Source organism: Rhinolophus ferrumequinum, unplaced genomic scaffold, assembly GCF_004115265.2.
Source record: "Rhinolophus ferrumequinum isolate MPI-CBG mRhiFer1 unplaced genomic scaffold, mRhiFer1_v1.p scaffold_109_arrow_ctg1, whole genome shotgun sequence".
In the NCBI taxonomy this organism is placed as follows: domain Eukaryota; kingdom Metazoa; phylum Chordata; class Mammalia; order Chiroptera; family Rhinolophidae; genus Rhinolophus; species Rhinolophus ferrumequinum.
The window spans coordinates 1225480-1252991 of NW_022680364.1; the positions used below are offsets into that span (position 1 = coordinate 1225480).

General features: G+C 49.9%; 1 protein-coding gene across 1 annotated transcript in view; it reads right to left on the reverse strand.

Annotated features, from left to right (window-relative positions):
* Positions 1-8897: 8897 nt before the first annotated feature.
* ADARB2 (adenosine deaminase RNA specific B2 (inactive)) overlaps positions 8898-27512 on the reverse strand; it is a 395148-nt gene continuing 376533 nt past the window's right edge. Inside the window, exons 8-10 of the mRNA XM_033102157.1 lie at positions 27275-27456; positions 15590-15768; positions 8898-13908 (exon numbers count right to left, since the gene is read on the reverse strand). Of these exons, the coding sequence (XP_032958048.1) occupies positions 13732-13908; positions 15590-15768; positions 27275-27456 (538 nt within the window). The 3' untranslated portion in view covers positions 8898-13731. The remainder of the gene's footprint in view (positions 13909-15589; positions 15769-27274; positions 27457-27512) is intronic.

The following is a 27512-nucleotide window of genomic DNA, read 5'->3' on the forward strand; positions in this document are numbered from 1 at the left end:
CTTTCCAAAAATACATTAACCATACTAGAAAAGATTGATACATTCAAACATGAAAAGAAGAGTATAGGACACCTTAGGGTAAAATCTTAAACCACAAATTGTAGTTGTAACATATGTAATCCACAAAAGATTGATATTCAGGATAGTCAACAAAACAAGGTTCTGTCTGTCTCTAGGAGAGTCTGAAATTGGACAGCAGACACGAATAGGTATGTCACAAAAGAGAAGACTAAACAACCAATAACTGAATACAAAAATCAAAAAATTGAAAATTGAGGCCATCAGATTGGGAAAACTGCCAAGCATGTGGACTGTTGGAACGTTTGTCTCTACTGTTGGCTTGGGGGTAAAGTAATGCAGCCAGCTGGAAGGCGCTGTCCTGTAAGTGGACGTGTGTGTGCTTCCTGCCCCTGCTGCTGCTGGCTGTATACCAGAACACGGTCTATTAACGCGTGATGCCTGCAGACCTTGCGTATCTGAAAATGAAGGTTTCTGGTACAACCCCAGAGCTGCTGACCCAGCGTCTCTCAGCATGCAAGAAGCTGCACTGTGGACAAGCTCCCACGTCTGATTCTGCTGTCCAGTGTGAGAGCCACTGTCCCGAGAATCCTGTGCAAGGTCGTGCCACCAAACTGGAAACAACCCAACCACATCGACAGGGACTGTTAAATAAATCATGGCGCAGCTACACAACACCTTATATAGCAGTAAAAACGAACGAGCCACACACAACTATGTGAAAGTGTTGATCTTGGGGACAGGTTGCATGAGAACACAAGCCACAGAGACTACGCACAGGGTGGAACCGTTTTTATAAAGCATGGCAAGCCCAAACTGCACGTATAATTATGGTCATGTGTTTTGCGACATGGGGGTGAAAACCCGAAATTCAGCTTGGTGTTCTCTGGGCTAGGAGTGGGGGTGGGGAGGGAGGGAGAGGATGGGCCCAGTGGGCCCAGTGTCAGCAATGTCCGGTCCTTCTTTGAATGGTAGGCACATGAGTGTCTGCTCCAGTGTTCAAACATCTTAATTATCTTCACAAATATTCCTTTAAAGCATCTACTAGCACATCATTAAGATAAGAGAAACAATTCTAAAGAAAACGTGCCTGTTATCCACAGATGGATAAAGTGAATGTGGTAAAACGGGGGTTATAGCAGTATTTTTGACTGCATCTGTTTCAGACTTATCAGTGCATAACCATATTTTATTCCCTTCAGATATAGGTTCTTTTTCAGCTCACAACCATGTAGTTTTATTATTCTAAAACGTCTGATTTCCACTCGGTGTGTCCATTCCATAGGAGGAAACACAAAGCCAATTTCGTTTCAAGATCGTGTTTTTGAAAAAAAATAATCACTAAGGAAATTGTAAAACGGCATGTGTTACCTGTGTCAAAATTGGGTTGCTTTCAAATATGCTTTGGAAATCCTCACTGGAAAGTGGGAAATGTAATAAGGATTTCATTTACCAGGTGCAGTCATAAAACAGTAAAAGTAGTTTTCTTACGTTGCTCAGAAACTGGGACTGAAGATAATTTCAGATCCAGGAGACAGTCCAAAAGCTGTGTTCAGCAGTGGCCACATATCAGAATAATTTTTATTCTCACACTGTGTTTTGGGGAAAACCAGCTTTTCTTTTTTAAATTTTGTTGGGGAAGGGGAACAGGACTTTATTGGGGAACAGTGTGTACTTCCAGGATTTTTTTCCAAGTCAAGTTGTTGTCCTTCCAATCTTAGTTGTGGAGCGCGTAGTTTAGCTCCAGGTCCAGTTGCCATTGTTAGTTGCAGGGAGCACAGTCCACCATCCCTTGTGGGACTCGAGCAATCGAACCAGCAGCCTTGTGATTGAGAGCCCACTGGCCCATGTGGGAATCGAACCGGCAGCCTTCAGCGTTAGGAGCACGGAGCTCCAACCGCCTGAGCCACCGGGCCGGCCCAAAAACCAGCATTTTTAACTCTAAGTTAAATTTATACTTGAGTAAGCTTTGGTGGTTTATGTTTCTTAAGAATGTGTTCATGTCATCTGAGTGGTTGAACTTATTGGCATAAAGCTGTTCATATTTTTCCCTCATCATCATTTGATACTTGTAGCATCTGTAGTAACAGTACTGATACTCCCTCCAAACCGCTGCCATAATGTCAGTAACAGGTTCTCCCAATCAGGGAGGTCGAATGAATATATCAGGTCTGCGTCCTTGAGGGGTCCCATGGTTTTGTTCAATCTCTGCACACTTCATGCAGGAGCTGCCTCTTGCTGTAGTTCGTCTGATGGAAGTTTCATGCCTAAGGCCACACGTATTTATAAACCCAGAACTGCAGACATCTCTCTCTGAGGCGAGGCCACTTGTATTTCCTTTTCTTTCTATGAAGAGGCTGTGGTCGTACCTCCTTACCTCTCCTCATTTATGGCCCCCACTCACTGGGACTCTGACCTCTGACTTTATACTGCTCGTATGCCCCCACCAGGTGCCCTTTCTTTCCTCCCAGTTGATTCAAATGCCACCATCATTCACTGCCCTCCCACAGGCAGTTTGCCTGGTCACTCTGTCCTGTCCCTTGCTTTAATTAAAAACGCTGTCATCTACTCATAATGTCCCGCTATGACAACTCTCACTGTTGTCATTATTTCATTTCTCCATGTTTTTACGTTCTGTTTCACCAACCAATCTGTCAACTCCTTGGGACCCGAGATCACGGTACATCTTTCTTACTGTCTCCACAGACGGAGGACGGTGACTTTTTATAATAGGGCTTGGGAAGAGTGGTTACTTCGAGTTTCCCTCATTGACCAGCTGAAATCCCAGGCATGGTGGGAAAGCGCCATCTCCAAGTTGGACAGTAACAGGAGCCAAGTCTCCCTCGATGCCAACAGCTGTCATTGTCTCCGTTTATGGAGTGCTCACTCTTCTCTGTACAAGTTATCTCATTGAATCCTCATAATAATCCTTTATTTTAGGTATTACTTGGTTTTTAAAAGAGGAAGAATCAGACTCCAATGGCAGTAAGGTGCCTCAAGGCCGTGCAGTGGACACAGGTCTCTGTGATGCTCTGGTCCGTGTGAAAACAGACTCCATTCACCAAAAGCCAGCTGAGCAAGCACCTGGGGGTGCTGCTGTGGTGGGAGTCTGCACGGAGCTCGCGCAGCGTGAGGCGGGCAGACCTCGGCCTCCATCTCGGAGATTTCCTCTCCTTTTGGTTGGGGCAGGTGGCTAGGACGCCTCCAGAGGTGTGTCATCCGCACGTGGCCTTTAGTTTCAGTCAGCTTGCAGGATTTGTAGTACCTTTTTCTTTGAGATGCAAAGTATTCCTTCATACAGAATGGACGATGCTGCCTTCAGTCTGGTGTTTATGTGAAGACGCGTGCTGTCTGGCAGGCGAGGGCTGTGTAGTGTCACACGGCAGGAGCTGGACTGCCCCCCTTCAAGGAGAAACTCAAGCCAGAAAGAAACGGAGGTTAAAATCAGATGTCCCAGCCAAGGTAACGGCATCACCTCTCCCTGCAGCTGCGATGTCTCATTAACAACCACGTGTGCTTTATCCTTGGCTCTGCCCCTACACACTGATTTGGGGGTGCGGCCCCTTCAAAGTCCTCATGTGGCGGGGAGGGCTCCATGAGAAATGTTCACAGACAGCTTCTTCCACCTGTGAAGTGCTGGGAAGGCTTGTTCCAGCCACAGCGCCCCAAGGGGACACCCATCGAGCCCCGTGGTATCGTGTGGCAGTCAGACTGTCCCTCGTTCTGTGCTGTCACGAGCACCAGAGTGTCATTCTCAGCCCAGTGCATCAGTGGGAGGTGTTTTAGTACAAACAGCAGCTGCAGTTCATTTTGCTGAGGTCCCAGCTGTCCCCTACACGAGACCAGGGTCACTGGGACGAAGGACTGACATGACGCTGGACACAGGTCCTGCAGTGATGACCGCCCTCTTCCATAACCCCTACAATCCCCTCCCCCTTTGCTAACAGGGCGCCTGTGTTGCTGGTGCATGAACTGGGCCACTACCTGTTGGCACCAGGTGCACTTGCCTGGTGAGTGACGCAGAGCTCATCCCTGTGGGTCTGCCTGTTACCAGGCTGTGCTCGCTGTCTTGTCTGTTCTGGTAAAGGTGGGCATGGGATCACCGAGATGCCCGTGGGCACTGCAGTGGCAAACCCCCTTCCTACCCCGTCACGTACTTCATGGTGATCAGGTCCCTTACCCACATGATGTCTCCCTGCTCCCACTGGTTTGAGGAGCCCTGGTGACCTGACAGTGACAGTTGCTTTAACAACAGTGCCGCTCTCACTGTGTCCCCTGGCCGAAGCGTCTCCCCAACTACAGGTTGGGAAGCAGAAGTTCTCTAAGCGTGTAATGGGATTATGGGAGTGGGTCCAGTCCTCCCACCACATTTTCTACCCAATGGGGACACACTGTGTGGTGGCCGTTGGTTTATAGTATAGGCTGCATCCAGAATAATGGCACCCCAACCTGTGGGGCCACACCCAGGCGGTGCCTCCGCTGCTTCTCTGAGAGCCCTTTCCCTCACCCTGTCTGTATGGTCTGACATGTGCAGCACTGGTGGGTCTGGGTCACTGTCATACCTCCTTTGATCTCACAGGGTCCCTTGTCCGAGGTGCCACCACAGTGTGAGATCAGACACTTTGTGCCTAGATGGAGCTTTGGCTGAGTCATTGGAGGGAGGAAAGACAGATTAATTCCATCAGGATGGAAGGTCACCTTTTCTGGGGAGGAAGGACCCGGGCTGGGCTCCTCTGGGAGCCGCACCAGCTGGGAAGGCCCAGCATCAGGGGAAGAGAATCGGTCTCTTCTGCTGGCAGGTGAGGTCATCCGATCTTAGCATTAGCTGGTCCCGCCTTGATGGGGGACCCATCTGGGTTACCATGCATAGCCTCCATCTCTGCCACCATGGCCACTTTGTCCAGGAGCCCATTGTGCCGGCTGGGGTGTCAGACGACAGAGGTTGGCCAAGTTGTCATCTGCAGTGGATGCTCTCTGGGGTCATCAACCTGTGATACCTCTTGGTGTCACCTGTGATACCAAGATGGCTATACTTGTGTCCCCTCCTGTAAGCCCAGCCACTGGCCTTTGCCAGACATCCTTGTCCCTGAACTTCCAACCTTTCTTCTGCCAGGCCCTTGGCCACCAGGTGAGCCATTTGTCATTGCTCATCAGTCTGTGTATAAGAGGCCTGACAATTAAGTTCGCGAACTCATCCTAGAAAAAGTGCCACATACCTCACTGCTGAATATCACTACGGTCACCTTCAAAGTACTCCCCTTGGGAAGCTATGCACTGATACCAGTGCCTGGTCCACCCTTGAAAGCAATTTTGGAACTCTTTTTCTGGAATGGCCATCAGAGCTGTTGTCCTATTACCCTTGATGTCCTGAATGTCATCAAAATGTCTTCCTTCAATATTTCCTTTATCTTTGGGTAAAGAAAGAAGTCATTGGGGGCCAGATCAGGTGAGTAGGGAGGATGTTCCAATACAGTTATTTGTTTACGGGCGAAAAACTCCCTCACAGACAGTGCCGTGTGAGCTGGTGCATTGTCGTGATGCAAGAGCCATGAATTAATTGTTGGAGAAAAGTTCAGCTCGTCTAACTTTTTCACGCAGCCTTTTCGGCACTTCCAAATAATAAACTTGGTGAACTGTTTGTCCAGTTGGTACAAATTCATATGAATAATCCCTCTGATAACAAAAAGGGTTAGCAGCATCGTTGCAACAATTGTGAACTTAATTGTCTGACTTCATATTTTCACTTGGGGCTAATTTTCTCTCCACACTAAGTAGGTCACCAGTCCCAGTGCTTGAAGCTGCCTGGTAGGGGATGTCCACTCACAATATCATGAGCTGCTTCCTTGAAATCAACCTCTCAGTCTCATGCACACATCCTGCTGGCCCTGTTTCCAGAGCACCCTGACTCACAGAGTGTGAGGCACAAAGCCAGTGGGACTCCTAGGGGTCTGGTCTCCTTGGGGACTGCATGGGGTGTTCTAAGGGATAACACGCATCTGCCACATGTTTGGGGGTGGGGAAAGGCCCACTCTGTGAATGGGGTCAGCCCACACACCCCTCACCGCCAGTGGGCATTTAATGTTGGCGAGTAGGGTACCGCTTATTTATTCTTAAGGTGTGCCATTCCAGGTGACCAAAATGGGCATCTCTTTTGTCAAAGCCTATGTGTGGAGCAGGGACGCACTGCGCTGCTCAGACAGGACCAGTCACTCTTGGTGACTGTGGTCCTTGCCCCAGGATTTGTCCTGCGGGTCCTTGGGTCTACCCCCCGCACCTGGCCGGCTGACTCCAGGGCCCAGTATTAACTGCAGGTCAAGGAGCCTGGTCAGGGGCCGTGAGGGGCTTCACACAAACGGGAACTGACGGTTGCTCTCACGGGCCTGAGACCTGGAGAGACTGCAGAGGGGTTACTTGACTGCCAGGGCGTTCAGGGCTGTGTCAGCTGGTGACCGGGCTCTGGGACATTTATACACTTAGCATAACCGAAGGGAAGCAAAGTGGAAGTGACATTTGCTGAGTGGGCTGACGACTCCTCAAGGAGAGTGGGTGAGCAGGAGGTTTTCTAAGGAGGAGTGGCGTTGTATCGTGTGCAGTTGCGAAACATTGAGTGTGAGACAGATGAATAGAAGCGAGTTGGTGTGTGGGCGTGGGGCGACTTCTGCAGGCTGGGATGTGCTGGCTCGCGGGGTCTCTGCTTCCCCCCTCCCTGTATAGCTGAATGTCAAGTGCTCGACACCTCTCTTGTTCAGGCTCGGTCCTCTTCCCTTCCTGGCCTTAATGTGGAAATGCTGGCTCATTTGTTTATTAGGAGATCTTATGGGATACCTGCCATACAGTAGGCACTGGGGATGCACTAATTTAAAAAAAAGCCGCCATGAATCGCTGCCCTAGTGGGGTCACTTTCTGGTGGCCTCTCCTGAGGCTGGGAGCACAGTGGCTTCTGTCCAGGACTAGCCCTGCCAAGCCCAGGTGGCAGCAGGTGCACCCCAGGTCAGAGGCCCTCAGGTGGTCCCTGTCTTTGCAGGAGCCCCTCAGCTCCCCTGTGCTGTGCCCCTTTTACTAACCCCTCTATCTCACTCCACATGCACACAGCGTCCCACTGCCACAGGCCTGCCCCACTCACAGCACTTGCCAGTGTCCACCCTTCACTGGTCACTAAGTTTCTCCTTCAAAGCTCAGCTTTCCTCTTGGTCATCAGTGGTGTTTCCTGAGCCTTCAGCCTCCTTGCCCCTGTCTCAGGCAGCTCGGCTTGCATAGCAAACACCTCAGGCGGGCCTTACAAACAACAGATACGTAGCCCTCACAGCTTGGAGGCCGGACGTCCAGGATCAAGGCCCCCGGCAGGTTCAGTGTCAGTGTCTGGTGAGGACCCGCTTCCTGGTTCACAGGCGGCGTCTTCTCCTGTGACCTCGCAGGGTGGGGGTGTGAGGGCCTCTCTGGATTGTCCTTTATCAGGGCACTCATCCCATCGTGGGGGCTCCGCCCTCAGGACCCCATCATGTCCCAGTGGCCCACCCCCGACCACTGGGGGTGGGATGTCAGCATATGTGTGTGTGTGTGGGGGGAGGACACATTCAGCCCACAACACATAGTTTTTACACGACTGACCACCTTCCTGATACGCTCTTTTCTCCTGGGCTGTATAAGTGGCAGCACCTCATTCCCTTCCTATCTCCGTGATGACTTACCCTTCCCCCCATGGATTCAATTCCTCTTCCATTCTCTAGCACTTTCCAACCCTGGATTGCTACCAAAATCATGGAATCTTTGAGTGGACCTGACCTTGAAAGTTGGTCACTGGGGCCACCTGCCATGTGCGCTCAGCATCTCTGAAGAAAAGCTAGCAGTGTTTGTACAGCACCTTTCAGTTTAAGAGAGTCCACTGCATTCTGCTGTGCTCCTTGCCACGACCCTTTAGGGTCAGCATTCCCCACTCGAATGCACACTCGAAGCTCTGAAACTCTGATGCCATTTGCCCAAGCCCTCAGCACTCAGGAGCAGGACGAGCAGTGGGTCCTGTGGCTCTGGAAGCATCGCGGTCCCAGGCTCCGTGCTGAGCCCCTCCCCCAGCTCTGAGTGGGCCCGGCTGACGGTAAACTGCTGTCCTTAGGGCTCAGTGCCAGTAAGTATAATTCTGAGAGGCTAAGGGACTGAATGTGACCGCTTTGGGGCAGGCCATCATCGAGCCTTCCTGTTTTCCTGGGCCCTGTTCACTCTTCTAGGACATACTTGGGTGGAGGACTCTGTATCCCAAATGTCGGCAGTGCACTAACTTCCCACAGCCCTGTACCCTCCCCGCCTCGCCAACCCTCTCAGCCTGTGGAGCAGTGGGGACGAGGGCCGTTCCCCCTACTTGACAGTGAGAGAACCAAGGGCCAACCCATGCACCCGGGGGCTATTTGCATCCTCTGCAGTTAATGAGTGGCTGGGTCAGGGCTGGGTGGCGAGTCTTCCATCCCCAGTCCTGTGATATTGTCTGGAGTTCAGTCACATTAATTCTGTGAGGGTGACGCATGGGCTGGAGACTGGCACCAGGCAGGACCCACTCACAGACAGAACCATTAGGGAAAGAAGGGTTTCAGGGCGGAGCGTGCCATTTCTTTGCAGTGGGCAGACTCTCTATGGTTCTAGCTGAACCCACACAGCGTATTTCCCAGAGGCCCCTAGAACTCTGCCTGATGAAGAAAGGCCCGACATTCTAGGACGGCACGATTTTACTGGATATTTTTATTCACTTAACAGAAACATTCACTTATCAGATATCACTGAAGTGCAATTTACAGAACTTAGAGGCAAATATGTAAATTCATATTTTAAGATTTTGGATTTTTTTTTACAAATATTACAAATGTACATCCATTGGTACAATATTGCCATTCAATCATGCTGTTTATGTACAAACCTTCACTTAAGAATTACTATTTGTTAAGTTAATTTTGCTTAAAAAAATGCTGGAAATTATTTGAAAGTTAATTGGGCACTGCTGGGAAAGTATTTTTTTGTTTTTACTGATGCATATACTGCAGAGTGATAGAAATCTAGTGCCTGTGCGAAAAGAGGCCCTAAACTCCCAGTCATTTTATCTTAGAGGCTGTTGCATCCCCCAAATTTTGACTGTGAAATGATGAGTTGGGAAACAAAGTATTACCTTCTGCAGGTTTGATACTGTCTGCAGTCCCCTGCAGAAGTGGTATTGTCTACTCTGAATTTGTAGAGATGTGGCCATCGGTATCCCTTTTGGTGGGAGGTCTGACTGCATGGCCATGTTACAGGAAACCAGGAAAGGACTCTCGTAAATCCCTCTGGACAACACGTCAAAGGAACCCATCAGACTCAGGCCTATCCTGAGTGTCCACCTGCTTCACAGATGAGCATTGTGGAGCTTGGGGCAGACACACGCCTGAGACTCCAGTCCGAGGGAATCGGAAGTTTAGGATAGGGAAGGAAGGCAATACAAAAGGGAACAGAACGTGGAGGGAGAGGAACGTGTGAGAAAGAAAACCAGAGAGGCAGTGCTGGTGGGAGAAGCCGCAGACAGTGGTGACTGTCCAGGACCGAGAGGGGCTGCATTTGTTGCCCCAGGCCGTCACTGTGCAGTCTGCATGCCTCATCTGTGGCAGCTGCCTCACCGCCCACCCCCGTCCTGTATCTGATTCAGAATTTGTGGGAGGAGTTTGACAGGAGCCAACAATACCCCAGGGTTCCCAGAAACAGCAGAGCTGCAAGTTGCAACGGGTCAGGACCACGGACAGGGCCGAGAGCGCCCCCATCTTTGCACGTGTGGGTCCCACCCACCTGCCCTGTCCCCACCTACCCCACATCTCATCACGGTGCCTGCAGAAGCATAAAAAGGCCAGCAAGACCTCAGAGGGGTGTTGTCCTTGCTAGATGCTGCTTGATGGTGTTACAGGCTGTCCTGAATCGCGGACTTCTAATTTGTCACACCGCCCGCAAACTCTGTGAGAACTCGGAGCTGGAAACGCGCAGGACGCAGACCCTCCTGACTGCGATGGGTGACCAACTCGGGAACTGGACTCCAGAAGGTGAGGAAACCAGCACCGGTACACCAGGGCCTGCTGAGTGCAACCAGACTTCTGCCAGGTGGTCACCACGGTCAGTGCAGAAGAAATGCTGTCCCTGACCCCCTTTGTCCACACGAGAAAGTGTGAAGTTTATTGTGTTTTGGGCCAATTGCGTAAATGATTTCATTAAAATGGCTTCTTAAAAAATGGGTGTATTAGTTTCCCTAAATTAAAAATGTCTAAGTTTTAAATGTTTTTTTTAAATTTTTTTAAACAAGATCCTATAGACACATCTTTAAATTTATAATCTAAAAATAGGATTTCATCAAAATATTCTAACTCTTCTATTCTGGGCATTGATACCATGTAGTTACTGTTTATGACTCTCCAGATGTGGTGAACAGTCTAACAAAGGAAAAAATTTTTATTGATAAGAACAACTCCTTGTGAAAAGGAAAGTATGTGGGAACAATATGAGCTGTGTTCACTTGAATAGGAAATCACCTTGATGTTTCTGAGGAATAAGACTTGTCACAAAACCAGTGGTGGCAAGAAGGACACATACAGACTCAAAGAGAACCACAGCATGAAAAGAAGTGATAGTTACAGACCCTCAAATCCTTTCCTTGGCAAAAACGAAAACCAAAGAAATCCTAAATCCAGTAACTTGCTGTCACATGTTGTTGTGAAACTGGGCGCTGGAGCTGGACAAGCAGAGCTCATGTAACCACGTGACCTCCTGGCCAAGTCATGCCAAAGGCTGGCACATGGTCATTTTTTGTGAGAACCAGGCAGGAAAGCTTCCATGGCTTATCTCCCTGACAGGAAAGCAACAGGTGCTTTGGCTGCAGATAAAGGTGGTGTTGATTTTATCTGGACATTAGACATAGAACTAAAGAGATGTTAATACAGAACCTGGGGAGGTTGGGAACAAAGGAGGTTGAGCCATCAGGTGATGCAAGGTGGTGATTCCAAGGCAAATTCAGGTGGGCAGTGGGGGCAGTTGTGTAACCTGGCTGCCTGGGGAGCCCCTGCCATTATGTCTGTGCCTCTTCCTTTTGTTCCGCTGGGTCATATTTTCAGGGTGACTAAAAGTCATGAACCATCTACCCATGCTTTGTTCTCCTTGTGGAAACCTCAGGCGGTGAGGGGGGTGTGGGCTCCCTCCAGACCCAAATTCACCAGATTTTCTGTTTAAAAAGTGCAGGGTAGACCTGCTCTAAGGCAGTGTTGGAACATCCTTTTGGACTTTGAGGCAGACAGTGAAACCCTTAGGCTTCCCCTTCTAGATCTTCTCTCTCTGGGAAATGACCTGTCCCTCCAGTCACACAGGTGCCCCATGCACAGAACCCTGCGCCGCCTCCTGGCTGGGTCAGCCTTCTGGTGGCTCAGCTCGCCACCCTTCACTGCCCTGTGCGCACAGCAAACATTCCCCACTGCCCGCCCCGTCTCCCCCGTTTCCCCGTGCACTGGACAGGTGCCTCCACGCAGAGTGCCAGGCTCAGACGGACTTCCTGCTGCACTGGAACCTTCTCTTGCTGTCGACCTTCTTTGCAGAGCCTAGCCTCCCCTTCCAAGGAGCCCCTGCCTGCCTCACAGACTCACCCCCATGCTGGAGCCCCTGGGCACAGTGGTGCTAGTGTGTGGCTTTCTCCAGAAGTAGAGGCTTGTGTTTTAGTGAAGTCTGGGTTGTTTCTGGAGAGCCACGGCCTCAGGTAAAATGACTTGTGACCAACCAGCTTTCGTTCGGGCATTGTGGGCATGTTCACTATGGGATAGGAGAATACCTTCCAGGTCCCTTGAACCAGATCAGATGGGTGGCCCACGGTGCCCTCTGAAGGTTGCTGCATCCTGCATCTCCCGCCAGTGTGCACTCCACATGGAAGGGGGAGCATTGTCTGGAGCAGCTGATGTAAAGCACACACCTTGTCCAGGCAGCAAGCTCAGGGCGCAGACTTCACCCCGGGATCCCTGAGCCCACCACTTTCGGAGAAGGGCTTCGGTTATTGGCGGCTGAGAGTCTATATCAAATCCAGTCCTAAGGGTTTTGGATTTCTAAGCCCCAGCCTCGTGATACATCAGATTATTAGAAACTTATATAAGTGGGCCATTTGTACTAAGATTTCATTCTATTTCCTCAATTTTTATAATGGATTAATGAGTCACATTTGTAAAAACATTTTCATATATTTCGAAACTTTATCCTGGAGAAATTGTACACCGCAGTGCCTATTTTCCTTTCTAAAAGAACTTGAGCAACAAATTTGACCTTATAGTAACCTGGGAAAAGCTTCTATTTGCATACTAATATGTCTACTTCTTGTTACCATGTAACAAATATCTACACTTCGTTTCACTTTTGCCTGATTGGTATTGTGTCTGTAATTTGTACCCGAATATATACAGCATGATGTTATGCGTGCATTCCCTGGGTTAAGTGGGAAACCTGTATTCTCAGGCTGTACCCCAAGGTGGTCAGCAGGGATTCTAACCCGGAGCCCAGAGTCCAGAGCTGCCTACTATGAAGCTTTGCTACTTAGCACAATCTTGTAATCGGAGAAATTAGAGACCTGTCGACTGGCAGGCGGGGTGTTGGAGATGAGTTCTTCGTGGCAGAGTGCAAGTCCAGCTGCCTGACCACCTCATTTGTGGGCACTGCATCCTCTGTCCAGCCGTGCGGGGGAGGGTTCTGTCGTCTGCCGTCTGCTCTGGCCAGGACGGAATCCTGCCTCTTGCGTTTGTGCAGTTGCTTTGAGAATTTTTTCTGTCGTGCAAGATGGTGATGGTGATGGGGAACCTAAAGGAAAGGAGAGCTGGTAGCTCTTCATGCCCAGAGTCAAGGTTGTTTTGGAGGCTTTTGTGCTTGCTTTGTAAGAACAAGTTAGTTCCTAAGTCAGAATTTGGGCTATGCCAGGATTTCCTCACTACCTGGTGGGAAGGGATTGGGGTGCTTGCAGACACTTAGGCAGCTCAAACTTATTTAGTGGTACTGCTATCTGCCAGAGACAGAGCTGTGATGGACGAGAGGGACACAGGACAGCTTGCGACACTCAGAGAAGTTTAGTTTCGTCATGTCTAGTTCCTTTGCTCTGCACCTAATGGTCTCATTTCTCTGGTCCTGTTTTAGGGGTTCTTTAGTATCGTACATCCTAAATGCTTTGCAAAAGGAGACAGAATAAAACACTTAAATGAATAGTGAAAATGACAGGGTGTTCTTACTGGCTTCTTTGGGGAGGAGCCCATGGCTTTTCTCTTCACTTGTGGCTTATCTTGAAGTTTCTATAAGCTTGTGCTCGTGACAACCAAGTGCATCGCTCGAAAGGGGAACACAGCAAATGGTGCCTGAAGTTTATTTCTAACTGGCAATGCCTCGGGACCACCTTTCAAGGCTGCCACTTGGACCCTCCAGCCTGAATAGACACCATCCCTCTGACACACTGAGGAATCTCACTGCCCTGGTGCCTGGAGGTGGGCCGGCTGTGCTGGGCCAGCCCGGGACTGGCCATCTGAGAAGCAGCGCGCTCCTGGTTCAAGTCTGGTTGCTCCTCCGAGCATTGCACAGTTGGGTGTTTCTGGAACCCCAAAGGAAATGAATGCACAGACCCGGTCAGCACGGTCTTGCCCCCCACGCCTGCCCACCGCCCGCCCGGCCCAGGCGCCTCACTCCGTCTGAGGGCCTGGGGCCAGCGACTCAGAGAGCGAGAGGGAACTGGTCCTGCTCGGGCGGCTTCCTCACCCAGATGCCCAGGCCCGCCTTCTGGAGCGCCTTGAACAGCTGCTGTTTAACGGACTGGTAGGTGTGTGCTCCCAGCTTGGCCTCACAGTACATGGCTGGTGTGTCCCCATGGCTCGGTATCCGCGTGCTCAGCTGTGGGACGGGAGTGAGAAAGGGCACGTGAGCCACAGGTGGAAATGGAGTGCCCGGGCACTGCAAGCAAATGTTACCTTGCGCTTTTCCTTCTCGCTTCCTTTGAAATGGAAAAGCTATGTGACAGAGAGACAGTACACCTGACATGCTGTGAGACTAGATCTCACTGTGTGTTCGTAAGCTCTGGTCACCTCACCTGTTAGGCCGCAAAATACCAAGTACACCTTACATGTACAGTGGTCGTGTGTTTGTTAAGCCTCACTAAAGCTCTTAAATATTTATTCTCCCCAAATTGACCTATCAATCAAATAAAGTCTCACATAAAAGTCAAACATAAAAAGAGTAGCTGGAGTAGTAACCTGCAATTCTATAATTCCACGGAGAACCCACTTTTTGGGGAAACTGCTTCACCAGGAGTGTGAGTGAATAATGGATGAAAATGAGCATGTAACTTGCTTGCTATTAAAAATCCAAGCACTGTGTATAGTTTTTCTTTTTGGAGGAGGTTTAGGGGTTCAAATTGGGGTGGGGGTGTTGGGGCTGGGGATGGCCCTGGGAAGTGAGACATCGTCATCTTCGAGGTGGGACCCAGGAGGGTTTCGAGTTATGTTCTAACTGGCTAGGAGGACAATGAAAGCAGAATATTTCCTTGTCCTGAGCTGTGACAGGCACAGCTGTGCAGCCAACACTGGCAGGGACCACCAACACAGGTAGGGCCTGACTGCCTCAAGCAGCGGGGCGGTCAGAATACTGAGTCACACTGCAGGGTCCCCAGTGAGTAGAGACTGGCCTGCCAGCTTGCTGCCACCATCACCTTGAGCCTAAGCAGAAGAGGCCCCTTTGTTTAGCAAGACAGAGTTGATGGCGTGCGCTGACCTTTCAGAGCCTCAACACAGACGCCCAGTGTGTAGAAGAAGGGACAAAGTGTCCAGAACAGGTGGGGAAGAACAGACTAGGTCCCCACAGGGCCCACGGTGCCGGTCCCGCAGGGGTCACTGCCAAGTTAGGAGCTGAGATGTGCGATTTCCAGTGTCCTCAGAATAGACACAATGTTTGTTTTAAGAATCAGTATGTCTGTCCTGTTCTTCTACTGGCTGATAACCACAAAAGTCACTTCTGTTTGGAGTCACTGCCTGGGTAAGACAGTGTGGAGGATCAGCTCAGCTGCTTTAATTTCTTTCTTTGTTTTTGTTTTCTGGGTTTGTTATTATAATCTGTTATGCTTGGGAAACACCTGCAAATGTATATTACAATTTCAAACCCAGAAATATTGTTATTACACTGTTTCTAGAGGAGAGCATAAGTTGACACTCAGTAGAAACGTGCAGCCTGGGGGCTGGGGAGGAATGACTGCAACCCTCTCTGACAATCACTGCCTGCAAAATCCAGGAAATCACCTACCTTCTCTGACAGTCAGTTTCCTTAGATCTGCACTGGGAATAACATCGACTTGCAACGCTTTTTACAGACTTTCCTGTGGGGTCCTGTGCTGGCCACACCAGGTGTCACAAGTAAGACCCCCGCCCCCAGCCGCTGGGCCTGCGGGGAGTTGGGGAGAAGAAAACAGACCCGGCAGCCGCTTGTGTCACGTGTCCCCCTGGGCGCAGACCCAACGGCTTTCTGTGGGCCCTTGGCCTTCATGGCCGGCTGGCTTCCCCGCGGAGGAGGCGCCGTCACCCACCTTTCCATAGAGCCGCGCCCACCGGGCAGAGAGGACGTGCTTGCAGAGCCGGGACCAGCCCCCACAGCTGCGCTTCCCGGTGGTGGCATCCAGGATCTCCACGTCCGCGTGGCCCGCCACCCAGTTCACGCTGAAGTGGGAAGACTTCCCCGGCCGGCGCGCCTCGGCGCTGCTCACGCCTGTGGGAACAAGTGGGAGCGAGTGCATGAGCCCCGCGGGCGGGCGGGCGGGCCAGGGGCGCAGGCCAGACCCGCGGACACGCGCGGGTGCAGGCGGGTGGCACGGCGCGACACCTTCTCACCTTTCGCTTTTGGCCAGGTCAGCGCTGCCTTTCAGCCTGACCCTGGCACGGAAGCCTCGCACTGACAATACCGGAAACACGTTTTTCACCTTTTAATTTATGGGATTTTTAATTTAAGGGCGTCTCGTAACAGAGAAGCTACCCATTTTTTCCCTTCCTGCAAATATTTGTTGATGGATTAATGGAGAAACAGCCCCTTGGAAGCCGCCTGAGCATGCCGCTGGGCACAACAGACCGGCCCTGAGGCTCAGAGTTCGGTGGGCGACAAAGAAGCCAACAACAACAAGGGGTGTGAGAGTGCCGCCTGATTAACAAGCAGCATGACCAGAAACAGCAGAGGAAACCATGGGGCCCGTGCCACCGCCAGTGAAAACTTGAGGACAACAGAGCGTTAAGCCAAGCGTGGTCCCTGTGCACTGCTTGGTCCCATGCCCTGAGGCTGGTCCTGTCCAGAAAGCTTCCAGAATTGGCAGGGAAGTCCTTCTTTCAAAGTTTGTCCCTTCGTCAGGTCATATGCCCATTTCTGTTCAGGAGGATAGGTTCCCTGTGGTCACAGGTTCACACAGCCAGTCAGGAGAGAGATAGACCGGGTGGCCCTGCTCTGCGGCAGCACCTGTTTGCAGTCTGGGCATTGCCACACTGGTAGCGTCCACCCTCTGTCACCCGTTCAGAGACACTGGTGGAGTGATGCCTGGACCGCCACCAGCCCTGGGTGTGGCCTCGCCAGCCCTCCCCGTGACTCCGCAGGATTCTAAATCATCCTCGATTCTGATGCTGCTGTGGCCCTCCCAGCCGTCCTCTCCCCTCTGGGCCGTGTGTCCTCCAAGAGTGGGTGACGCAGGACAGAGCTGGCTGCTTTAGTGCACTGCACTTAGGCCAGCGTGTGGCCGCTCAGGGGTCATAGCAGAGTCATGATGCGCGGTGAAGAAGCCAACGTGTTGGGAAGTGAAGGGCTGGGTGGCTCTCCGTGCTTGCAGCAGACACCCTGGGAGGGATAGCCAGCGCCATGTGAGTGCCTTCTGTGCAGCTGCAAACTGAGAGCTGCAGACCGGGTCCTCCCACGGCCCACACCATCCCGGGCTTCTTGCCTGCACTGATTCCCACCCTCCACACATGCACCCTTGGAGTTTGCCTTCCACCGCCTGCGTGGCCCGGCTCCAGACCAAAAGCACTTGCTGACTTTCTCCTGGCCACAGGTAGGCAATGCCAGGCACCCAGGCTGACCCCATCTACAGCAGCACCTTCCTTTTTCTTGAAGTGAGTCCGTAGGGCAGCTACCTGTGCTAAGAGCTGGGTAGGGGGACAGTCTGGTGTGTTGGCTGCCGAGGCCACCCTAGTGGGCCAGAGGAGGCAGTGGCTGAGGTCAGGGTGACCGGCCACAAAGAGAGGCCAGCAGTGCCGCAGGGCTGCACACCAGTCAGGACCTGCAGCGCCTGCCTCTCTCCCTCCCTCCTCTCCTCCCTCCTCCCCCTCCCCATTCCCTGTCCCTCTGGCCTTCTCCACAGTTAGGACTGAGTGCTGAGGCCCGCAGCTCTCAGCACACACGCAGACTTGGAGAGGGCTGGGGTGCAGCCCCACAAGGCGTCCCGCACCTGTTGGCTTCGGCTTCTACCAGTCTATCCAGCCCCACACATGGGGTCACAGGGGAGGAAAAGACAGGCGCCGCAGGGAAAGGCGCTGGCTGGTGGATGGATCTGATTTCAGCAACAGCCAAGACCTTCTCAGTGTCTCTGGCCCAGCTTGTTGGAGAAGCAAAGAGGTGTGTGAATGGGAAATTGGCTTCTGCTGTGAGTCGCTGGGATCACAGATGTGACTGTGTAAACCAAGTTACAAATGTTGATTTCTAACTCCAATAGCCTTAGTAACTACTGTTTGCAGTATGAATGGACGTGTAAGTCCAGTGACGATCCCCAAACATCTCCGGGACCAAAGGGGGTCACGTGGGGTTGCAGGAATCTGGAAACTTACTTCTAGTCTTATCTTTGCTCCTAATTTTCTCTGTGACCTTCACCATTCTTTTCCTGAATGTGCTCGCGGATAGTGACAACTCTTGTTAAAGGTCAAACAGGACAGATAAGTGCACTTGTGACTATGTCCTGTGCCACAAATACTATTTTCATTTGAAGGGATGAAAGGCAACTCTAGATTGTTTCGTGATCACCATGTCGTGCATCAGAAATGTTCCCAGTAGGGTCACAGGGACTTCCTCAGTCAGGAAGACCTGCTCACCTAACCATATCCAGGGAGTGGAGTGACAAACCCACAAGGGAGGCCAGAACCCCTTTCACATCAGGTCTGTTTTGTTTCCTTTCTGTGTTGTTCCGTGGTTACCTCTGTTTGGGGACAGTATTATCTGTCTACTTACACTTTGAGTTTCTACTGTAAGGATTATCTTCCCTCTGTCTTCTGCCTGCAAGAAAAACCCTGCAAAGCAACCTGGAGGACTGGCAGTGCACCCTCCCTGCCCTCTCCCTCTGTCCCTCTCAGCCCTATAGACATAGCACCTTGAATATTCACTAAATATTTGTGCCAGTGGTACACTTGTGACGTCACTATCGCTAGTGATGACTGCTGATGATACCCAAGGAGACCGACTCAGCTGACTCTAACATGCAAATTTGCTGACATAAAGGAAACATAATTATCTCAGAATGCTGGTGTCAGTCTGCATGATATGCTCTCCCTGTGGGAAACCTGAGTGGCTGGACCACACCCTGTAACCGTCACAGTGTCACCATCACAGTGACAGTGGGAGAGTTCTTTCTTATCCAGCACTCACTGGCCTCGAGCAAGCAGATCTGGGGTCGGGGTGGGCCCCAGGAGGCCTTCTTTTCCTAGTTATGATGAAAAGGCCACTGCCAGCACTAGCCACTTTTATTTGCTTTCCCATTTTCCTGTGTTTCAGGATGATTCTTCCTGTTTTCTCCTTGTTTGTGTCAGCCACATAGGTAACCTCTCTCTCTTAACATGGTGTCTAAGGAGCCTTCTGCACATATCTGAATGGTCTCATTCACTGTATTGATTTTACAGTTTCAAATCCATTTCCCTTGCTGGTACCTTGTTGGCGCAGGGACCAGTCCACAGAGCAGGAGTTGTTTGGTGCTTCCTCTAGGCCACGGACTTCTGAAAGTGCGGAAAGAGCAGCAGGAGGGTTGAGCCTGCTTCTCCCCACACCGATGGCATCCTCGGTGACGCTCACAGACGGTGCTGATTGCAGGAAAACACATGTGCTCAGGCCAGGAGTGAGAAGCTGCTCTGTGTCTTATTTGCCCTCCTGCTGGCTGGAGTGGTGAGAGCAGGAGAGGTGTGAGTTCCTGGGCTCAGTGTCTCTGAAGCAGACCTCTGCATCCTCACAATCACAGATGTACCTGAAACTCATTTTCATCATGATCCTCAAGGCAAGACACGAGCACACTCTACGGATCCAGTCCACTCCCAAGGGGGAGCAGTGCCCCCGCCCCCCAGTCCACGACTTTACCTCCTGGGAGTGTTCAGAAACCACAACCACAGAAAGAGGCGGACAGGTCAAATCTGCACTTGACATGGGACCAGTCCTAGCTAAGACTTAGGGATGAGCATTAAGGTTTGTCCGTTATTCTGCCGACAAATAAACACTCAGAAAACAGCACTGTGCACAGACAAACTTTGTTCAAGGTCATGGGGTCTATTTGCAAGTACATACATTGGGGGGCCTCATATTTTTCACTCTGAGGACCACCTCAGCCAAATATTCTGCAACCTGCTCCTTGACATCCCAAACGAAAACAAATCAAAAGAAAACTAAGCTGGTCTGAATCCCAGGGCCAAGGCGGGTGAGGGGGAACCCTTCCTTAACTGTGTGGCAACACTGGCCAATGCGGCTTCTACGTAGATGTTTTACACTTGAATGTTGTAGCACCGTGTTGGTTGCCTGGGACTGCTGTCATCAACTTCTACAAAGTTGGTGAGTTGCAGCAAATAATAGAAATGTATTCCTTCATAGCCCCGGAGGCCAGCAGTCCAATGTCATGGCGTCACAGGGCTGCGTGCCTTCCAGAGGGTCTAAAGGAGGGTCCTTCCTGCCTCCTCCAGTTCTGGGGTCCCCAGGTCCCTGGGCTTGTAGTTGCATCTCTCCCATCTCTGTCTCCATCTGCACATGGCTTCTCCTCTCTCCCTCTTCCTCTCTGCTTCTCCCTCTCTCTCTGTTTCTTTCTCCATGTCTCTTGGCCTGTCTTACAAAGACACTTGTGACAGCATGTAAGACCCACTGACATAATCCAAGATAATCTCATCTCAAAATCCTTCACTTTATCACATTTACAAAGGCCCCTTTTCCAAATAAGTTGCTTTAGATTTCAGGCATTAGGATTAGGTATTTTGGGGTGGCCGTTCTTCAGCCTGTTAGCAGCATTACATTTGAATTCTAGAACTGGTCTAAGAATCCAGAGAGACAACTTTCTGGGGAAGGAGTCATCAGACTCTCGCCACCACTTCTGGCAGGAGGACTGGGTTTGGAGGTGAAGGGTTGCAGCCCTTCTTTCAGCCACGTCTGGTGTCCCTTTTCTCTGAGCCCGTGACTGGTGGGAAGCCCAGTGCTGCTCGCTGTCGGGACGGATGGCTGGTGAGAATGGGATGCCAAGCCCCACTGGGCACGTAGGGTTGGCTTTAGTTGGCTAGGACCTCATTTTGGAAACTTTTTGAGAAAGCCAACAAAGGGTAAGAGAAAAAAGGTGACCTGAAGGGTGGTGTAACCTGGCGAAAGGCAGAGCAGGCTTTCCTTAAGTAGTTTCTTAGTAATTATGTCCAGTATCTTGGAAAGAATCCTACCTCCTACACAGCTGCTTTATCAGAGCGATCCCTCGCGGACCCAGTGCTGAGAATCTGTGGGGCCTGATACAGACTCAGGGGTGCTGGCCTCTGCTCGCTCATGCTGCCATGTTATCCATCTTCTCACTCGTTAGCCACCTTCTGTGGACATTTAGAGGAGCATTTCATTTCTAAGTAGGTCTGTATGAGAATAAGCAGGTCTCCAGCAGCCGCCATCAGACACAAACGCTCTGCCAGGTGGACTAATTCACGAAGATGGTCTGACGTTTCAGTCACGTGCACACAACTGTGTTACTAGGAAACAGATGACGTTCAGATGTCACTCCTGTGACTGGCTGGCAGTGCGGCCTTTGGTAAGTTAATGAACCCACTGACCACTGCAATTACCACTACTGCCACCACGTCCCTTACTGCTACTGTCACTGTGACCTCTCTGGCCACCACATTATTTAAGAGCAATGACCGTGAACCCACAATTCAGCCATGAAAATGAGTTTTACCATTGCTCGCATAGCTATTAAAAGATGCCTCACTGTGAGAAAATCCTATATATTTTAAAAAGCAGTGTGTAAGAGAGACATTACTGAATTTTTTTAAATAGCTAGTGGGCTTACTATATTTAAAATGTAATTCACTTTCCCTAAATTAAATTGACACAAGACATTTAGGAATGTAATTTTTACATGAAGTGAGGCAGGTCTGTATTGCAAGGTAGCACTGTGTTCAATTTGTGAAGTGAGTGAAGCAGCTTCCAAGCGTGCACAGAATTACAAAGGGGCAGCAAAGAAGGGCCGCTTGGGTTTCATAGATGGCCAGACACCCATGGGAGTTATGTGCACACATGCACACACATATACACACATATGCATACACACATATGCATATGCACACACAATGCACACACATCACAAATCTATGCACATTCACACACATTCACACACATACACACACACATGCACACTCAAGCACACGCACATCACATACATGCAGTGCACCCATACACATACATCACAAATCTATGCACATTCATACATCACACACATCACACACCTGCACACCACACACAATGCACACAGAGGCACACATATACATGCACACACATGCATGTGTGCACACACCACGAATTTATGCACACACACCTCACACACAATGCACACACGTGCACACACATCACACAACACATACATGCGTATGCACACACATGTGCACACATCACAAATCTATGCACACACACGGCACATAGGCACACACATCACACACAATGCACACACGGATGCACACACCACATATGTACAGACATGCACACATACCTCACACACACCTCTCCCACCTCTCACTCTACACACACCCACTTCTAATGGAAGAAAACTAGTGACACTTCAGTGTGAACTTAGGGATTGCAGTGACTAAGTACGAAGGCTGTATTAATGTCATTTTATTCATTTTCACTGTAATCGACACCATCATAATTGGCAGTGGTTTTGTAGCTACTGCCTCATCTTAATGGAGCACATTCCAAGGAAACTGCGCGGGGTGCATGAGCTTCTGGAGATCACGTGTGAGGAGAATGGAGGGTGGCCGTGAGCTCTTCCTGATGAGATACTGGTGACAAGTCTTCTGGGCTCCTGTCAGCCCTAGGTGAACACACCGTATGAGAAAACAAGGGGCCATTACAGGTTTCCCTTGCTTTCCCTCATCTGCAAGGCTGATGCGCTGGTGACCCAGACAGCTGAGTGCCGGTGCAGGGGGCATGTGCTGGGCTAGATGCTGGCCACGCGTGAATGCTGTTCTGTGAAAGGCTCTGTCACCAGCATGGGAGGCTGGGGTGCCTTCTCTAAGGAGAGTTTTGCACACTAATTTTCAGGGACTTTCTCCTTAGAGCCAATAGGACCATGACCTTATTTGGATCACAAATGACTGTGGTTTGTGTTCCTCCTAGTGTGAGAGGCACGGGCTCACAGGACTCTCTCAAAGATGTGACATTTCCTCCACGGCAGGAAAAAATGTGACTATTTCATTTTCTAACCGGTAATGCCCGATAATGGTTATCGGTTCCTGTAAGGATTGTCATTATTTCAAAAGATGTGGGATAAAGGGACTTCGGCAAGATATCATCAGTTTTGCTTCAAATCACATATATTTCACTGCTGTAATATCCCAACTGTATTAATAAGCCAGGTTTCAGACTGAATAAAAAAGTGGATGATTTTCATGTGTTTTTATTCTCATTACCCATCTGGCATCATTTCTCTCCTGCCAAATAACACATGTAGTGTCTCCTTCAGTGCGAGTCTGCTGGAGTCGAATCAGCTATGCTCTGTCTGGAACGTCGTCTCTCCTTCATTTTTAAAGGATACTTTTACTGGGTTAGATTTGCAGATTGAGGTTAATTTTCAGTCAACATTTTAAATATATTGTTTCCATCTTTTTTGGCATTGAATGGCATCAGCTAGCATTCGATTTAGCTCTGTGGAAGCTAATCTTTTATTTTCTGACTGCTTTTTAGATTTCCTGTTTTTTCTTTTTTTTTTAATCACTTTTACTGCCGAGGGGAGGATTTTAAAAAGTTCTTCTGGGGGTATAACATGTTTCTTAGATCTGTAACTAAAAGTGTTCCATCTGTCCTGGAACATTCTTAGTTATTATTATGTTTTTAAATATCACTCCCACTCCATTTTTTCTCTCTTCTCCTGGAACTCTTTTTACATGTATGTTAGACGTTCTCACTCTGTCTCTTACCTTTTTTTTTTGTATTTTCCCTCTGAGATGGTTAATTCTACATGTCAACTTGGCTGGGCTGTGGTTCCAGATGCTTGCTGAAACACCAGCTGGACATTGCTGTGAGGGTATTTTTAGCTGGGACAGACCTTTAAAAGAGTAGACTCTGAGTAAAGCAGATCACCCTCCATTATGCAGGTGGGCCTCATCTAATCAGTTGATGGCCCTAGGAGCAAAGACTGAGATCCCTCTAAGAGGAAGGAATTCTGCCTCCAGACTACCTTTGAACTTGACTAAAATACCAACTTCTGCTGGAATGTTCAGCCTGCCGGCCTGCCCCGCAGATTTCTGACTTGCCAGCCCCCATGATTGTGTAAGCCAATCCTTAAAGTAAATCTATTCTCTAGTAGGAAAATGAGCATATCCCATTGGATCTCTTCTCTGGGTTACAACCCTCTGACAGAGACAACGCACCCTCTGTCTGTCTCTTTTGCATTCTGGGTGTCTCCTTCAGAGTGACGTTCCAATTTACTCATTCCTTCCTTGGCTGTGTTTAACTTGCTATTAAACCTATTCTGTGCTATGCACACTGTTTTGTTTATTTCTGAAATTTCCATTTTGTTCTTTTTTCCCCTTGGCTTCCATCTCTCTCCTGCATTTTTCCATCTTGTTTTTTACATCTTTTTTATCCTGTTGAGCACAGTTACATGAAAGTCTGTGTCTGTGAACCCCCATTTCTGGAGCTGTGGGTCTTTTTGCATCGTCTGTTGTGTCTGCTGCGTTTTTTTAAGGTGGTGTTTTCTCCTTCTGTGCCTGCTTGGTTTTTGTTGTGTGCCAGTGTTGTATCTGCAAATTTCTGTAGGATTATTTTGCTCTCTTAGTACGATCATTGTAATCTAAATTTCGGTGTGGAGACTGTTTCAACCTGCTCTGTGAGCCGCCAGGGACCCGCTTATGTAGGCCTCAGACCGAGTCCTGACGGACATACTCCCATACCCAGCTGTAGCCCTGCCTATTTCCTAACCCCTGACACCCTGACACTCTTCTGCCAGCTCTGCCCCCCACCCTCTTCTCTCTGCCCCCCACACGTTCCTTTTCTCGTCCTCCAAGACTTTGCTCAGAAGTCACCCTCAGTAACATCTCAGCTGACCCTCTGATTACAGGTGAGGGTCACTTTTTAATCCCCTCTTTGCCTTATTTTTCTATAAAGCATTTACATTTTGTTTGTTTGTTTGTTTGTCTCCCTACTGGAATGGAATCACCTTTGGGTGTGGATTTTCGACCATCTGATTCACTACTCTCTTCCCAGCACAGAGATGTCCCATGCACATCATTAGTAATCAATACATGTTTGTTGAATGATTAACTGAGCACCTGGATTATGCTGACTGCTTAATGTTTGGATAAATAAAATGTACTGACAATGGGAGTATGTTCCTTAAATTGTGAAATTTTCAAGAGCAATGTAATTAAATTTGATGTTCAATTCTTTTGTGAAATAATTCCTTAAAATCATGGTGGAAATTAAATGAAACTTAAGTAATACACAAATATTTTAAAAATAACTCCCCAGAAGACTGAAACAAGGTTTTTATATAATTTTAAGTTTACCATAACCCGTGGACCATTTAATGTGCCAAAGGAGATCACTGCTCATGTATGGAAATGTGTTTTTAAATAGTTCTTTGTTGAATCTAACTTTTTTTGATCTTCATGCAAAAGATATTAGGATTGTTTTTAGATTTTTTTAGCAAGATTTATAATAATTTTTCCTCCCAATTTTTTCAAGGACACAGGAGGATAAGTTCATATTGCTAATGACTGTAGGACAAAGGAAACTGTCAGATATTTTTTTGAAGCTCATGTGTTTTATCTAAACATTTATGAAAAATTTGTAGGTTATTCCATAATATATGTGTGCTTGTTTAATATATATAAGATTGTGAATTACTTACTTTCTGCATAAAAGAAAATGTTTGCTTCTTGCTTCTGCCCACTGGGTTATTTTGCAAACCACTATTAATGATCATCAATTTCAGAACTGTCTCCTGAATCAGAGGCCGGAGACCCCGTATCAGATTCTGCAGCTTAGTGTGACAGTATTTTGGAAATTCAGCCTCACACAAAAATGTGGACGTCAACAGCCACAGGTCCCCATGGCACCCACTGCGGTTCCTAAAGGGAGGTGTCTGAGTGCACTGTGAGGTGGTGTCCATCCGGACTTAAGGTGACTGTTGGCAGACGTTTCCGTTAAGTGTCAAAGTTCTGTCTGAGAAAGTCCGTTGCTCCTGAAACACGACGTCTGAAAAGCCTTCCCATACACCAGCTAGATGTTTTTACTACTTCAGGAAAGTGTGTGGTGAAGAAAGGCAACTGAGGCTCTTGTCTGTTTAGCACTGAGCCGGATTTTCATCACATGAAAGAACCAAACTCTCACATTCAATCCCTGTGGTCCATCTCTCGAATTTCATTTTCATTGTCAAGACCTTGCCGTGGGCTGTAAGATAATCCTGAGTTTAATCTTCAAGTGAATTCAGGGTGTTCAACACTGAAAGGTATCTGTGAAATGCGCCATCCACACCGACACACTTTTTCAGTCCTATCCAGATTTCCAGCTTTCTTGTGATTCTTCTTGATGAAGAAAAATGCAAACTGAACCTTGAGGTTCAAAGCTCGGACAGACCACACCGCCAGCGAAGTCACTTCCAGTGCACGTTACGTTTCTCTTAGAAGAATATTCAAAGCACAGGCTTTAATTACTTGCTCTCCCTCACTTTCCGTGTCGTTGAACATGCAGTGACCAGAGTCGCGTCTCCAGGGTGGCTCTCCGCAGACAGCGGCTCGGAAGGATTCGGGTGCAGGCCCCTTGGGACCGCCCGGGCCGCGGCCGGAGCGCGCAGTTGTTCAAGCACACTGTTGGAGCGGGCGGAGGGGTGTCCTTTCCTGAACACTTGCTCGGCTAGTTAAGTGCTTCGCACGGATTATTTCTTTTGGCTCTCCCTGCCACCGCCCTGGGGCACTGTTACCGCCCCGATTTTATAATTCAGAACCGTTTTATAATCCTGGGAATCAATCTTAGGCCAACTCTTAGCCACACGCTAAAAGCAGCGCTCTATCTTGCTATTTTCTCTAGCAGGTGATCTGGTCTGCGACGCAGACCAGCCAGCCTGGGCCCCCACAGCCCAGCCGGCCGCCCGCCGGCAGGGACCAGCGGTCGCGCACGCCCCGCGGCCAGGCGGAGTTCGCACTCACTTCCCGGGAAGCTCCCAGCTGTCCCGGGAGGCGCGGCTTCCCAAACCGCTTCCTCGCGGAGAACTCCACCGCGTCAAGGCCTTGCGACTCTTGATCCTTCCAGGTGGCCGTCCCCATTTCAGCACGGGGACACGGAGGCTCGGCTGCGGAGCTGTGCTGGGGCGCAGCGCGCTGACCTCAGCTGCCTCTGAAATGCCGGCTGCCGCCCCCGTGCGCCACCCCGCCCGCCCGCATGGCCCGCGGGTTCCGCGCTTCCCCGCCTCTCACATACCCGGCCCGCCTTCGGAGGTCCTACTGGACACATGCACGATTGCTGCGGTTTATTTCCACAGGGCACTGTGTCCCCCGCTGTGGAAGTGACACCGTGATGCGCCGATGTGGGGCGGCCTATCGTGCATTCACTCGAAAATGTGTCCCCTTCCTACATTCCGAGGTGCACTGTGACCTTCCTCCTCTTCGGAGGTGTGCATCGCTGTACATCTGCTGGCGACCTCTGAAACCGCCATTGGCCAACGTGGGTCAGGTCTGCCCGCTGGGGTCCCTTTGGGGTTTGCGGGGGGCCAGCCTGCTGACGGGAGGGGTGTGTCTCTGGGGACCAGTCATCTTACCGCTGAGGAGGGGCCGGTTATGCCGGTAGGAGGAGGGCAGCTGGCCGATGTCCTCTGTCCGGTGGCTCATCACCCGGGAGAGGTGGCCGGTGTGGTGCAGACTCCCCACGACGATGCTGTGCAGGTACACGGGCTCGATGAAGTGGCAGAGAAGGGCGCCCTGCAGGCCCAGCACGTTCCACCTGCAGGGAGAGGCAGGGATCAGCCGGGGCTAGAGGGGCAACCACGTGTCCCCCCA